The sequence below is a fragment of the Chelonia mydas genome, chromosome 9 (assembly GCF_015237465.2).
Source record: "Chelonia mydas isolate rCheMyd1 chromosome 9, rCheMyd1.pri.v2, whole genome shotgun sequence".
NCBI lineage: Eukaryota > Metazoa > Chordata > Testudines > Cheloniidae > Chelonia > Chelonia mydas.
Window position 1 is genome coordinate 81212342 of NC_057855.1, and position 15750 is coordinate 81228091.

At 40.9% G+C, this 15750-nt stretch overlaps 1 protein-coding gene and 2 long non-coding RNA genes across 4 annotated transcripts in view; 1 reads left to right on the plus strand and 2 right to left on the minus strand.

Annotated features, from left to right (window-relative positions):
• The window catches only part of ABCB7 (ATP binding cassette subfamily B member 7), a 65681-nt gene extending 62243 nt beyond the window's left edge, over positions 1-3438 (minus strand). The window contains exon 1 of one of the 2 annotated variants that reach the window (XM_037908160.2): positions 3174-3438. In XM_037908160.2, coding sequence (XP_037764088.1) covers positions 3174-3335 — 162 coding nt within the window. In that variant the 5' untranslated portion in view covers positions 3336-3438. Of the gene's footprint in view, positions 1-2841; positions 3075-3173 lie in introns of those variants that run through there. The other variant, XM_037908161.2, reaches the window with a different exon arrangement.
• On the plus strand, positions 3418-5067 carry LOC122461597. Its single transcript, XR_006283598.1, has 2 exons — positions 3418-4208; positions 4474-5067. It is a non-coding gene; the product is annotated as an uncharacterized LOC122461597 (long non-coding RNA).
• On the minus strand, positions 4839-15290 carry LOC122461598. The gene is made up of 3 exons (XR_006283599.1): positions 15187-15290; positions 5369-5452; positions 4839-5286 (listed from the first exon to the last, which is right to left on the minus strand). It is a non-coding gene; the product is annotated as an uncharacterized LOC122461598 (long non-coding RNA).
• Positions 15291-15750: the final 460 nt, after the last annotated feature.

Here is a 15750-nt window from a genome sequence, read left to right on the forward strand (position 1 = left end):
TTTATTACTTTACTAGACTTAGATTTGCGTGTTTTATTTTATTTTGGTAATTCACTTTGTTCTGTCTGTTACTACTTGGAACCACTTAAATCCTACTTTCTGTCTTTAATAAAATCACTTTTCCACTTATTAATTAACCCAGAGCATGTATTAATACCGGGGGGGGGGGGGGGGAGAGAACAGCTGTGCATACCTTTCTATCCGTGTTATAGAGGGCAAACAATTTATGAGTTTACCCTGTATAAGCTTTATACAGGATAAAACGGAATTATTTAGGGTTTGGACCCCATTGGGAGTTGGGCATCTGAGTGTTAAAGGCAGGCACACTTCTGTAAGCTGCTTTCAGTTAAGCCTACTGCTGTTAGGGGCATGGTTCAGACCCTGGGTCTGTGTTGGAGCAGACTGGCGTTTCCGGCTCAGCAAGACAGGGTGCTGGAGTCCCAAATTGGCAGGGAAAGCAGGGGAAGTAGTAGTCTTGGCACATCAGTTGGTAGCCCGAAGGGGGTTCTGTGATCCAACCCGTCACAGGTACCTTCTTTGCATTTTGTCAAATCTGCAGCGAAAGTGTTCTTAAAATGAACAGCATGTGCTGGGTCACCACCCAAGACTGTTTTAACAAGAAATATATGGCAGAATGCAGGTAAAACAGAGCAGGGGACATACAATTCTCCCCGAAGGAGTTCAGTCACAAATTTAATTAATGCATTTATTTTTTTTAAACAAGTGTCATCAGCATGGAAGCATGTTTTCTGGAATGGTGGCTGAAGCATGAAGGGGCTTACGAATGTTTAATTCTCAATTACTGAGAGACAATCTCCACTCATTGATATATTTTGCTTTTCACAACCAAATCTCTGTATAACTTTTCATGTGTGATATACCCGAGTACTCAGATTCTAATATCTAAATTGTATTGTTAAATCTATTCACCTAAATTTGGGTTATTGCTGATTATGTACTCTATGTATCATATGACTTTTAAAAACAAACTTTGTATTTGTGGAAAATCTAAGTACTATACCCAGACGTACAGACATTCTTTTCTCAACCTATGTGTTATATAATTATTTTAACATTAGCTTTAATAAAAATTTTGTATCTGGCACATAAATACCTTGCAATGCCAGCTACAAAAACGCCATGCAAATGCCTTTTCTCACTTTCAGGTGACATCATAAATAAGAAGAGGGCAGCATTATCTCTTGCAAATGTAAACAGACTTGTTTGTCTTAACGATTGGCTGAACAAGAAGTAGGACTGAAGGGACTTGTAGCCTCTGAAGTTTTAAATTGTTTTGTTTTTGAGTGCAGTTATGTAACAAAAAAATAAAGCTACATTTGTAAGTTTCACTTTCAGGACATAGAGATTGCACTACACAGTACTTGCATGAGGTGAATTGAAAAATACTATTTCTTTTGTTTAGCATTTTTACAATGCAAATATTTGTAACCAAAAATAATATACACTTTGATTTCAATTACAACACAGAATACAATATACATGAAAATATAGAAAAACATCCAAAATATTTAATAAATTTCAATTGGTATTCTATTGTTTAACAGTGCGATTAAAAATGTAATTATGATTAATTTTGAGTTAATCACGTGAGTTAACTGCAATTAAATCGACAGCCCTTATTTATAGGTTAAAAACAAGTATTTTAAAACAGCACCCCCCAAAAAAGCGTGGCATCACATAACACAGGTGCAACATGCTCTTCAGAAGCTGGAGGCTCAGAGTAGTCATTTTCTTGGCCTCTAAGTCAAGAGGAGAATGCCATTACCACTGAATATGCTGGTGGCTTTTTGATACAGACACTGTGTCTCCATTAGACTGGACAATGACTATAATTACAGGTCCTCTAGCCCACTTAACAGCCTACCGTTATTCTGGGTCAAATTTGAACCAGTATTTTTGATATAAAAAGACTGTCTCATTCTTTACCAGCCCCCCTTTTATGTCACCACCTAATAAACCAACAACATGTAACAAAACTTTGTGTTAAATATTTGCTTACGTTATAAACATTTCACAATTAAAAGATCAGTTCTTATTACTTAAGAAAGCTTCCAACTTTGTTTTAAAAACATTAGAACCAAAGTGCATCAAAATTAACAGCCACAGATGTAAATATAATAGAGAACACAGTATTTACACAGCTGTCAGAAGGCCCAAATCTGTTCAAGCCAGTGTAATTAGTACTAGGTCCTCAGTTACCCACTACAGAATAAGCAACAGCTGTCTACTCAAGTCCCCTTACATTCATGCTATAGCTCCAGCAAGTTCCCTACTTTGTCAACATTACTTAAATTTTCTTCACCAGAATAACCTTGTGAGGTACAATAACTTGATTACATGATGGTTGGCAGTGGAACAAGGGGAAAACAAACGGACTCAGAAATGAGAAGCTGGGAATGGACAACCAGGGGTGGATCACTTGAGGATTACCTTTTCTGTTCATTCCCTTTGGGGCACTTGGCATTAGCCATTGTCGGAAGATGGAATATGGGACTAGACAGACCTTTGGTCTGACCCACTATGGCCGTTCTTATGTTATTATGCTTTGTATATTCATCCACTCACACATTAAATAGGCAGCTACAATATTTTTTTCAGGCAAACTACAGGGCAATGGAATGAGGACATCCAAAAAAAAAAAGTATATAAAAAAAACAAAACTGTTGAAAGCAGTAACAGAGCAAAGAGGGCTCAGAAGGAAAAGGACAAACGAAACCTTCCCACCAGCCATGACTTATCAGTAAAAACAGGCAGAAACACAGAGGACACCAACTCCCCCTAAAAAAGCCCAACCCGCAACACCCCTGTACAGAAACTCACTGTCTGCTTGGCCCTAGCCTCCCCTGCTGTCCTCAGCCCGGCTGGCCCCGTCCCCTGCAATCCTGACGCCAGGGCCCCTTCCCCACAGGGCGCCATGCCGACGAGCTCCCTTGCTCCCCAGGAGCTCAGCCCCACCGGCCTTGACCCTAACACCCCCAGGCCCTTGCTGCTCCCCACTGCCGACTATCCCCCACTTGAGCCTGCGGCTGAGTCCTGCCCACATCCCCGGCTCTGCCCGCCCCACAGACCCCTCTCCTCCCTTTGCCCGGCGCTCCCTCGGGTCCTCCCCGCTAGCGCCCGGTTCCGGTGGGGACCCACGTTCCCCGCCGCACCTGATAGATCCGCGGGGAGGGCTGGCTCCGCTTCAGCCTGCTGCCAGCTGTCCAGCCGAGGACGCAGGCCGCCGGCTGCCGGAGCAGGGAAGCTGCCAGCAGCCTGCGCCGATGGAAGGCGGCGAGAGCCGCCAGGCTCCGTGGAGCCCCCAACAACGCCATCTTGAAAGCGAGAAAAGACAGAGAGGATTGTGGGATACTGGCGGACTCGATCGGGGTTGGGGGGAAAAGGAGCGAGGGCGAGAGTCCTCATGCCCCCTCACCTGGCCTGGCACCGGAAGTGGAGCCTGCTCTAGAGTAGTGTTGCTCCGAACCAGGCCAAGGGTTTCAGTCCATCTCTCCCACCCTTCAGTGCTACCGGTGTCTGCTGAGAAACCCCTGTGCCTGCTGCAGAGCCACTGGTAGTGTCCCTACCCCCAGTGGGGAGACCTGCCGGAGGCAGCTCTCTGACCTGGTCCACATATCTCTATGGCAGCCTGGACAGTAAGGGGTATTACGCAGGCAGGGAGCCATCGTGGGCTCCTTCGGCAGGGATTGATGCAGCGTGGGGCTGGAGTGGTTGCATGCTCCGTCCCAGAGCGGCCAGCTCCTCTGCTGCTGCCCCTGTTTCTCATTTTCACAAAACAAGCTTTGTAACCCGGTGGCTGTGGTGATTCTGGGCACCTGAGCAAGCCCCTGGCCTTCCAAACTAGTGGAACTGACCATAGCTTACGTGAGCATATTAGCAGTCACACAAAGCTTCTCTTTCCATAACTAGATGCACCAGGACAATGGAATGTACTAGTTTTCAAAGGCCATATCTCCCCCTCAGAGTGGTAGGGGATGGGGGAGAGTGTGCCTATGTACTGTACTTTAAGGAAATTCCCTAGTGAAGATTCTCCAAGCTTCAGCATGTTCCTCTAGCAGGGGAAGACAGGAGCAGGACAGAAGCTCTTTTCCCCTTCTCTCCAAGCTATTAAAACCTTTCCAGGGTAGTTTCTTGGCTCCTTCCATAAACTGTTCATCTTGAGTTACAGCACCCTCCATTCGTGCAAGGTACAGTGTAACTGATTTTACTCTAGTCACGCTTTCTGATATTCCTATTTGTGGAGCTGGATCATCTGAACAGTTGAACCCTCCAAACCAAATACACCTGAATCCACATATTAGTCTTATTCACCCATCCCTAACAACTCCATCATTTTGGGATTAATGTTTTGGCAATTTTTAAAGTCTCTTTCTCTTGTAAAGGAGGGTGTTTGTTTCAAGGTGACATTTAACAATCTAACTCCAAATCTCCTTTATTCAAATTGTCACACAGCTTGATGGCTCCATAAAACCAGGAGGAGTATCCAGACTGACACGAGTGTCCATTTTGGGCAACTTCTGGGAGCCCTGCAGGGCCTACGTTATTGACTGTGGTAGCTACCCTCAACTTGATTGCAGAGTGGGCTCTCTCTTACTGCAAGAGGCCTGAAGATGGAAGTGTAAAATCTGGACTGAGAAGATATTGCTTGGATTAAGATGGATCATTACATACAGGGGACCTGTTACCTCTGTATAGAACTGAGTCTATAGTCAAGATAGGTTTAGCTGTGAGCCACCTAACAGAACTCTTTGGGCAAGTGAAACTTTGTTTACCCCAGCGCAACTTTGGTTTCTCTGAGATCAAATCAACATGGTAATAATAGGCTCCTAATTCAACACCAGTCTGAAAACTGAGGAAATTAGGGAATTTCCATAGATTACAACAGTGTATGTACTCTCATCTGATTGGCATGCAGAGCCATGATGAAGCTGTAACTCTGTGTGACATTATTAGTCACACAAAGATCTCTTCAAAGCTACCAGAGCTTGACTGTTGCTGTTGTTGCCTTCAGGGAGAGTTGTGAGCTCAGTTAGGGAGACAGCTTGACACCAAAAAGAAAAAAAAAAAGAAAGAGGCCTGTCTTAAAACTGATTTTAATGAGGTAGGTTTCTCAGGAATTATTAGGCTGCACTATGATATTCAACATTGCTTCGGACCAAGGTTCACTTCAAACTATATAGATGACATTTCTCTGTTACTAATCGGATTCTTCATCATAATCATATTTGGCAGTATTTGGTGTGAACAGTGCCACCTAGTGTAATCCTGCAAGAAAATAAATTATAATTTAGCAGCAGAATAGAATAATGATACTGTATTACAAGATTACTTTGCAGAGTACTCGTACTTTTTAACTGGGGACCTAACTCACTTGACAAACAATTATTCAAGTCTCACAGCTCCACAGTGAGGCAATAGTATTATTAGAGCCCTTTAATGTAAATTGAAACAGAGAGAGAATAAGAGGTTACTTGAGGTCACAAATTGAGTCAGTGGCCTGTAATATAATTTAGGAAAACCACTGAAGTTAGAGATGGAAAGATGCAGGAGATCATCCAGTTCATATCCCTGCCAGTGCAGAATTTTTCCCTACACGCACTTTCTAATGTTTTGTCTAATTCTACTCCTAAAATTCCAAAGCAAGTCCTAGTTTTGTAAGGAATATTTGTAGACATTTCATATAAGGAATGTGTGTGAGAATTCGGAGTGGTTTGATTGAACCCCCAAGCTGGAGGGATAGCCATAGCTCTGAGATCAAAAATAATATTAGGAGACTGGAGGGATTCATTTGGGAAAAGAGATTAAAAGAGCTAAATATTAACAGCTGGATTTACAGATAACTAAGGGGATACAATGAAAAAATAAACATTAAGGAAGGAGAGGAATTATTTACGGTGACACATGAGTGAATTACAAGGAGTAATGAGATCACAGTAAGTATGGAAAAATTAAGACTCAATAGTAGAAGAAAACTCTTATGGTGGGATGTGATAGGCAATGGAATGGAATCTCAAGGAAAGTCATGGAATCCCTATCACTTGGGAACAGGGTGGATTGATTTAAAACCAAGTGGAACACCTCAATTTAAATCAACTTTTCCATTTTTAGTTCAATTATTTTCTAAAGAAAGGTGCATTCTCATTGGTTGACATAACCATTAAAACATTGCTTTACAACTAAATAGAGTCTTTACGATAGATTTGGTATTTTTTTTTGCTACCTCGAAGGGTACACTATAACTATATACATTTATTTAAGCAATTATGTAGCTTAATATTTTCAGATTCTTAACTCACAATTTTAGTATGTTAGAAAATAGTGAGTAATATATTACTTTTTTGCTAGAGAATTAAGTTTTTGCTCATGATTTGTGTCAAGCTGCATTAGGATGGTGACTAGAATTTAATTAAACACACCAAACAGCATATAAAAATTAAACAAAACAACCTTAAATGTTTTGGATACATAAGCTTCCCTTATCAAAACTAAATGATTTATTAAACAGAGGGATTAACTGTAGTCAGTGAATTAAACTGATTATTTCAGGTCACCTTGAGACAATTTTCCTCAGAACATAAGAATGGCCGTACTATGTTAGACCGATGATCCATCTAGCCCAGTATCCTTGTCTTCTGACAGTGGCAGTGGCAGATGCTTGAGAGGGAAATACCACCACAGGGCAATTTATCAAGTAATCCATCCCCGGTCATCTGCTCCCACCTTCCGGCAGTCAGAGGTGTGGGCAGATCCAGAGCGTGGGGTTGCATCCCTCACCATCTTGGCTAATAGCTATTGAGGTACCTTATCCTCCAAGAACTTATCTAATTATTTTTTAAACTCAGTTATGCTTTTGGCCTTCACAACGTCACCAGCAATTAATTCTACAGGTTGAGTGTCTGTTGTGTGAAGAAGAACTTCTTTATGTTTGTTTTAAACCTGATGCCTGTTCATGTCATTGGGTAACCATTGGGTCTTTTGTTATGTGAAGGGGTAAATGACACTTCCACATTCACTTTCTACACACCGTTTGTGATTTATAGACCTCTATCATATCCCTCTCAACTGTGTAGTTTCTAAGCTGACCAGTCCCAGTCTTTTTCATCTCTCCTGACCTGGAACTTGTTCCATATCCCTAATCATTTTTGTTTCCTTTCTCTGTACTTTTTTCAATACTAATATATCCTTTTTGAGATGGGTGTGACCAGAGCTGCATGCAGTATTCAAGGTATGGGGATACTATGGATTTACATAGTGGCATTATGATATTTTCTATTCATTTCCTAATGGTTCCTAACATTGTTAGCTTTTTTGACTGCCGCTGCACATTGAGTGGATATTTTCAGAGAACTATCCATAATAACTTCAAGATCTCTTTCTTGAGTGGTAACAGCTAATTTAGACCCTATCATTTTGTATGTATAGTTGGGATTATGTTTTCCAATGTGCATTACTTTGCATTTATCAACATTGAATTTCATCTGCCGTTTTGTTGCCCCATCACCCAGTTTTGTGAGATCCCTTTGTAACTCTTCACAGTCAGATTTGGATTAAACTATTTTGAGTAATTTTGCATCATCTGCAAACTTTGCTCAGCTCACTATTTATCCCTTTTTCCAGATAATTTTTGAATATGTTAAACAGCATAGATCAATACAGATCCTTGGGGGACCCCACTATTTACCCCTCTCCACTGTGAAAACTGATCATTCATTCCTACCTTTGTTTTCTATCTTTGAAAGAGTTAGTAACTGATGAGAGGACATTCCCTCTTATCCCATGAGTGCCTACTTTGCTTAAGAACCTTTTTCTGTGTGTGAGGAACCTTGTCAAAGGCTTTTTGAAAGTCCAAGGAAACTACATCCACTTAATCACCCTTATCCACGTTTGTTCCCCCCCCCCATCAAAAATTGTTTATTTATGATAATTCTTTTCTTTACTATAGTTTCATCCAATTTGCCTGGTACTGAAGTTAGTCTTACTAGCCTGTAATTGCCAGGGTTGCCTCTTTAAAAATCAGCATCCCGTTAGCTATCTGCCAATTATCTGGTACAGAGTTTGATTTAACTGAGAGGTTACACAGCACTGTTAGTAGTTCTGCAATTTCATATTTGAGTTCCTTCAGAACTCTTGGGTGAATACCATCTGGTCCTGGTAACTTATTACTTTATCAATTTGTTCCAAATATGCCTTAGTCAAAGTGACTGGAGTTTAAATTCCTACTCGCCTAAGTCTCTTGAAAATGACACAATCTCCTAAATTACTTTGTCCATCCTTCAGACTTCTATAACTGGTAGATCTCATCCTCAACCTCCTCATTTTTATTCATAGACTGGAAGAGAAAGACAAGTTTTCCTGCTTTGCCAACGCCAATTCAGTTTCTCACTTTTGAATGAATTAGTCCAAATGAAGAAAATATTCTTTCTGTGCCTGAAGAAGAGGCTACTGCTGTCAAAAGCTAGCTTAGCACTTAAACTCTGGCTCCAGGGGCTTAGCTGCTGACTTCCACCAGTTCAGTGGTGTTACGAATTACACCTGGTAGGACACGCACACAACTGCTGTGAATTATACCTTGTAGGACACGCACACAAATGCTACGAATTACACCTGGTAGGACACGCACACAAATGCTGCAAATTATACCTGGTAGGACACGCACACAAATGCTGCGAATTATACCTGATAGGATACGCACACCAGTGCTGCGAATTATACCTGATAGGACACGCACACCAATGTTGCGAATTATACCTGATAGGTCATGCACAGTTCGAATCTAGGCTGAGGCACAGAAACAAAGTCCACAACTGCAGAGTTCCCAAAAGACACTAAGTTTATTACGCTTGAGCGTGGTGCCCCCCTGCTAGCCAGGAGGGGACCCTGAATACAGATTATACAAAGGTTATATACTTTTTAGCAAAGCATGTTGCCCTCGTGCATCGGAAACCTTAGCCAATAAACAAACCCTTGTCTTATCTACCACCTATCCCTGCTTGGTGCATTCCTCGTGCTATACCAGTATGTTAATTACACAGCATGGTCCTAAAGCCATGCATCAGTAACTTTTATTATCAGGATGGGAGGCCTCACATCAAGGCCACGAGACAGGGAGTTAGAGACTAACAAAAACCAGATACTGGGAGTCAAGGCAGGCTGGAGACAAGGAGGAGGATTTTCACAGGGATTCAGTATCTAAGGATCACTCCTCCTGGTGTATGATGTGCTGGCATTGAAACAATGGTGGGCCCCAAACCAAAATGGAGTCACATGTGCTAACTTTTCCTTAACAGTGGTGTGACTTATTTAAAATTGAGAACTGAGACAATTAGAGCTCAGGTAGAAAGAAGCTATAAAACAGGAGTAAGATACCACCAGGTGGGCTTGATGGATGATCCTGAGGAGATACATGATCATGTCTCCTGTAGTCAGAGGCCAATTCCCAATGCCTATGATGATTTGCCAGTCTCTTGCACCCAGTAACACAAGCGCTTGATCCTGTGGGGGATCTAGGGGCTAATCCAGTACATGTTGTGACATGTTTAAAGAGCTTGACCTCAAAAGTTAGATATTTTTCTTTTGATTCTTTCTTTATAAAGATCAGCCATTAAATCAAAGTTGTTGATAGAGCATCATGGATTCAGCATATTTATTTTTTAAAATGTTTTACAAGATAAGTTTAGGTCTCAACATACTTTGTATTAAATTCAGATTTCATTGTAAACAGGTTTATTTTTAAAAAGAAGAAAACAACAAAATTTAAAAATCCAATTGAAATTTTATTAAAAAATAATCTATTTTTATCCATTCTGTTTGGGAACTCCCATCACTTGGAACTTTTAAAATTAAATGGAACAATTCACTAGAAAATGGTCTCTAGTGAACAGTCCTGTACTTGGGATAACTGTGCTCTTTCTTTAGAGAAAATTCTGTAATCTTAGTAAAGTTCATATTGTATCACTATGGACTGAATTACATCAGAGGTTTATAATCTCTGATTCTATGCTATGAGTTAAGATGTGCAACTTTATTTATATATCCTTGCAAGGAAGATTGTATTATTTAATATATTGGGGGGAAAAAAATCTCATCTTGTTTTCTATAGTTAAGGTCCTTCCAATTCTGCTGTATTTTTCCTCTTCCTGTGTTCTTTCGTCAGTTTCCCCATTTTGGTTTTTAATGCTCTTCTTCCTCGCTCCTAGCCTTATGGCCTACTAGCAATTATTATTTGTATTAGTGTAAGACCTTGTTGTGCTAGGCACCGTAAAAACACATAGTGGAAGACAATCCATGCCCCAAAGAGACAAGACAGGGTAGGAAAATGGAGGTCCAGACAGGTGAAGTGACATACCTAAGGTCACAGTGAGAGTCGGTGACTAGAACCCTGACATCCTGAGTAATAGGCCTCAGAGCCCTGCCTACTGGACCACATTGCCTCCAAATGCATAGTTAATAGGTAAGGAAATTACTTTGACTCCTTAAATCACTGGGGAACTTGGGACAAGGATTGCTGAAGAGGCCAAGCCCTCAACTTTTAGGGGACCATGTTTCTCCTGTGATTACATCTGGTAGAACCAGGGGTGACATGGATAACATCCAGTCAAGCTGTGATGGAAGAATATGATGTCTTTGGGGAGACCTGATGCAGGGGGATAACTGGGTATTTTTGGAGATCCATGCAAAAAAAAAGAAAAAAAAAGAAAAAGAATCTCTCTTTAATTTATTCTACTGGACTTGTGTATGGTTGCACCTCCCTTTTATACATTTCATTTGATTCTTTTAATCACAGTGGATTGCTATACAACAGTGCTCACCATTTGGAGACACTTGCATTAAAATAGGTACAAGACAATGAGACAGGACTGAGTTTTAGCCTTGTCACTGAATGTCCTCACTTTTTCAGATTCTTAATATTATTAAACTGATAACACACTTCCTGTGCATGTGCAATTGCTCAGCCACTCATTTTCTGTGTAACTTTGTGCAAGTCACTTAAAGTCTGTCTCTCCCAACAGTAAAATGGGAATAATAATAATGGTCTGCCACATAGGATGTTCTGAGGAATAATTAGTTAATGTTTTTACAGCACTTTGAAGATAGTCATAATACCTTTTATTATCCATGATGAGTGAGTATTTAGACAATTTCCCTTATTTAAGAGCTGTGAGTCAGTGCCCATTACAGTACCAGCAAAATGTTAATGAGGATGTGCATATTACAAACTCCATGAAAACAAGGCATTTCAGAGACAAGCAACTTGATTTCATTTATTTGATCAATTTCAAAATAGGGAAAATGAGGTCAGAAGGGCAAAGAGGTTAGAAGAGTGAAATGTACAGGTGAATATGAAGTCAGAAACGTAGACTAGAAGAGTAGACTGTGTGAAGCTAACATCAGAGAAAGCAGCAATGTGTTAAGAGCTTTCCAAACAAAGAAGGTGATTAGGGATTTGACCACTGTGAGCAATGTAGATTTCCGAACCAGATCAAAAAAATTTGACCCAAATTCTTACTTCAGTTACATTGGGTTGATCCTATTGAAGGCAAGGGGGTTGCACTGGTGTGACTGTGAAAATACATCCCTTTTTTACTACAAGCGGCTTGATACTTGAATATAATAAGTGCTTGCATTAATAATGAGTAGAACTGATCACTTTAGATCAAGAATACGCCCTTTGTTGTTCACTTGACAGTCCTCCTTCAGTTTTGCCCTCTTAGTTTAAGCAGGTTGATACCTACTAAACATTTTTGCTCTTTGGCCACAGTTTCTCCTGTGAAGAAATTTCCAACTTCCTCTCTAAATAGGATTCACTTTTAAGTATTTCAGTCCTTCAATAAAAAATAAGTCTAAACTATATTTCAGCAGGATATAAAAGATATCTACCATTATTTTCTCAAATTTCCATTTTTTCTGTTTCCTTAGGTTGGCAGATGTGGCTTCATTTAGATGCTCACATTTTTGACATCTCTGCACACAGATACATGAAATGGCTGAGCAGTGCTTAGAATAAAACCATATCTGTAAAAACCTCATCAGGGCTGTGCTCACAGGAGATTGTGCAGTGGCAGGGAAGTACTTGACTTGAAGTGTGTACGGATGTGAAATCCTGAGATTGACATGTAAAATATCAAGAACATGAAAATACACACACTAAAGGTGATTTATGATAAAAGCATAGGAGTCAGACAAATTACATGCTGTATCAGTTATGGATGGGGGACTGATAACAAAAAGCATTAAGAAGGTACAACATTTATATTGAATTTTAAAAATTTTAAAAGATGTTTAAGGGGATTATGATATTTCAATAAATTCTGATTATTAATTCTCCAAGCTGTAAAAATACAGAATGGAGCTTCAGAAAGAAGACTGAGCTAGATTTAGAACTATAAAACATTCTTCCAAAATGAGCAGAATCAGTGTTGGAGTTAGGCCAAAGGCAGACGCCTATTGTTCAAGAAGTGACCCAGGTAACTCTGATTGCAGTGCTCAGACTGAATGAAAATGCTCCCAATGTTCTGGCAATCGACTTACAGTCAGGAATCAGAATGGGAGGGTAAAAGAAAGCGATAGTACTCTGTTCAATGTCCACCCACTATCCCCAAATATCTGGATTCTTTGGCTAAATAATCAGATTTGATATTACAACTGTCATGATTAGGTTTAATAGTTAACATCCCACTGAGATTATTGGAGGGATTTCATACCTCACAAATCTTTTGGGCCACCTTCATCCCTAATGTAAACCCATAGAAATCAGTTGAGTTACACCAGACATGAATGTGATCCACTGTTAACTATATTTGCCTGCAGACTCCATAAGGTAACAGTGGATCAATTTGCATTTGGAAAAAGTTATTCAGCCACAAGATATAGGCTCAGTGCAGATATTACTGGATGAACTATGGTCCGTGTTCTGCAGGAGATCAAACTAGAGGACTGCAATGGTCCCTTACAGTCTTAAAATCCATGAATCTATGAACCAGAATGGAAAAAAAAATTAAACCTTAAAAATGTATAAATAGTTGTAGGGACTGAAATTACTAACGGAATTAACAAGGAATAATGGGATGAAATGAAGAATGGAAAGATTAAAGATCATCAGAAGAAAACTGAGTGAAATATAATAGGCTATAGAATAGTTCTTCATGGAAAGTGGTGGAACTACTTCTCTTGCTTGGGATTTTTAGAACTAGTTTGGACCAAGCATTACGAAATATAGGGAACAATCCTGCATTGGAGATAATGGCCATTAATATTTATAAAAAAATTGTGTAATCTATTAGTCTTCAGCCTGTACCATTATGCACTGAAGGACTATAAATCAGACAGGCTGTGTGATTACATCTTGTGAAGCTACTGGAATTATATTAGTGTAAAAGTGGTGTAATTGAGAGACGAGACAGTCACGTTGTCTGTTTAAAACCGGTACGATTGTCATGGCCAGCCTACCACTATGCAAGAGCCCTCCATTTTACAAATTCAGCCCTGCCTTTTATGTTTCCAGTATGGTTAAGTTTGGGTTCTTATTGGTTTACAAGAAATACATAGGATTACATTGTTTAATACACATTTTATTCAAGTGCAAGTATACTAATATTTGTTTGACTTTTCCCAGAATTTCCCGTGACAGTAATTTGAATATTCAGTGCCATGACTATTCTTTGAACTAAACTGATGACTTTTGCATTAAAGGGATTCCCATTGTAAAATGGGGATAACATCTCCCTCCATCACAGGAGTGTTGCAAGGATAAATATTCATTAATGTTTGTGCGAAGCAAAGCTACTACTACTGTAAATAGAGAGAGATTTTGCCATGACTTTTCCTGTGGCTTGCCATGGAAGACAGCCAACCTTACACACAGTTCTAGGCATATTTAGACAAATGGTTTACAAAACTTCATGTCATAAATCATTTCTATTAACATATACCATGGTGATATGCAGCCTTATAAAGTTCTAAGCAGAATATCAATAACTTTAAAAAAAGAAAAAAGAAAAAAAGAAAAGAAGAACTTCAACCCCCTCCCCTCACTTCCCTGCTTTACCTTCTATATTGTACCTATGTAGGTCTAATACATGACTAGTGACCAATGATTTTGGGTGCCTTAATATGTGTGTGCCCAAGTGGCGACACCTCAAAGGGAGCCGATTTTCAGAAGTGCTGAGTACCTGTCCTCTGAAAACAAAATCAGGCACCTTTAAGGGGTCTCAAGATGGCCACCAAAAACTGAGCTATCCAAAAGTCACTAGTAATTTTTGAAAATATAAGCCTTCATGTCATTCTATTTAGGATTATTGGAGGGGGAGGGGAAGAAGTCTTGATGCCACAGGCTGATAGCATATAGAACACCACGTGATCAGTAACCTGGTATTTATTTACTATTGTTTCCCCATTATCGAGCCGAGCAGCTAGTTAAATTTCAGGGCCCTGGAGATGTTCCAGCTGGAACTAGATAGAGTCTAATGTCTTGTATAAAAACACCCCCCCCCACACACACACACCCAAAACACAAGATTGCATAGAAAAAAAACCAAACAAGAAATGTACAGCATAAGCTCGACCCCCGCTCTGCCCCTGGTCCCACCCTACCTCCACCCCTGCCCCACCCATTCCAACCCCTTCCCCAAAGTCCCCACCCCAACTCTGCCCCCTCCCTGCCCCTTTTCAAACTCTTTCCCCAAACCCCTGCCTCTTCCTCTGAGCACGCCACATTCCCGCTCCTCCCCCCCGGAGCTTGCTGCAGCCATTTGGTGGTGGCAAGCACTGGGAGGTAGGCACAGGAGCGAAGACACGGCATGCTTAGGGGAGGAGGAGGTGAGGTGGGGCAGGGCGGGGAGCTTAGCTGCTGGTGGGTGCAGAGCAGCCACTAATTTTTCCCCATGGGTACTCCAGCCCTGGCGCACCCATGGAGTCAGCACCTGTGGTGTACAGAGTCCTGGTTCTCTGAACACAGGAGAAACCAAAAACAAAAGGAGCCATTTCTTAGCCAACCAGGATGAGGGTAGTCTAGCCTAGTAGCCAGATTGGACAGCAGGCATAATGGTCAGAGTCAGAGCCATAGTCAGTCATCAGGAGCCAAAGCCAAGGGTCAAACCAGAGTCCATAATCAGGAGCCACAGCCAAAGATCAAAACCAGAGATCAAGAACCAGAACCAAGGCTCATACCAGAGTCCCATAGTCAGGAGCTGGAGCCAAAAGTCAAAACCAGAGGTCAGGAACTAGAGCATGCAGGATACCAGACAAGGTAGCAAAACTGACACAGGCACAGTGGTAGACCTGAGCATTGAAAACAGGGAATTAGGGGTGCTTCTGGCTTAAGAGCCAGCCTGCAGGCCTCTGCGGTCAATCAGGTTTCATGGCTAATCAAGCAGACTGCTGCAGGCCAGTTGTGCTGGTGAGGCTGCCTACAGACTAGCTCTGCTGCAGGCCCCGATCCCTGACACAGCCCCAAGCCTTTTCAGTCAATAAACCCCAAAGCTCGCTCTCATTTTTCCCAGGGTCACATTGTGCTTACAGGCTACTGCTTGGTTTTCTTGCTTTTTGCCTCTGCCTCTCTCTCTGTTCTTGTCCCTTCTGTTTCTCTGTGTTCTGCCTCCAAACAATATTCAGCAAAAGCCCACTACAGTTAGTCCAGAAACCCCTGTGTGTATTCATATAACCCTTTTGTCTTAGATAGGGGCTTGTGATTAATATATTCTTATAGTTATGTTACTTGAAGGGCGAGTTCAC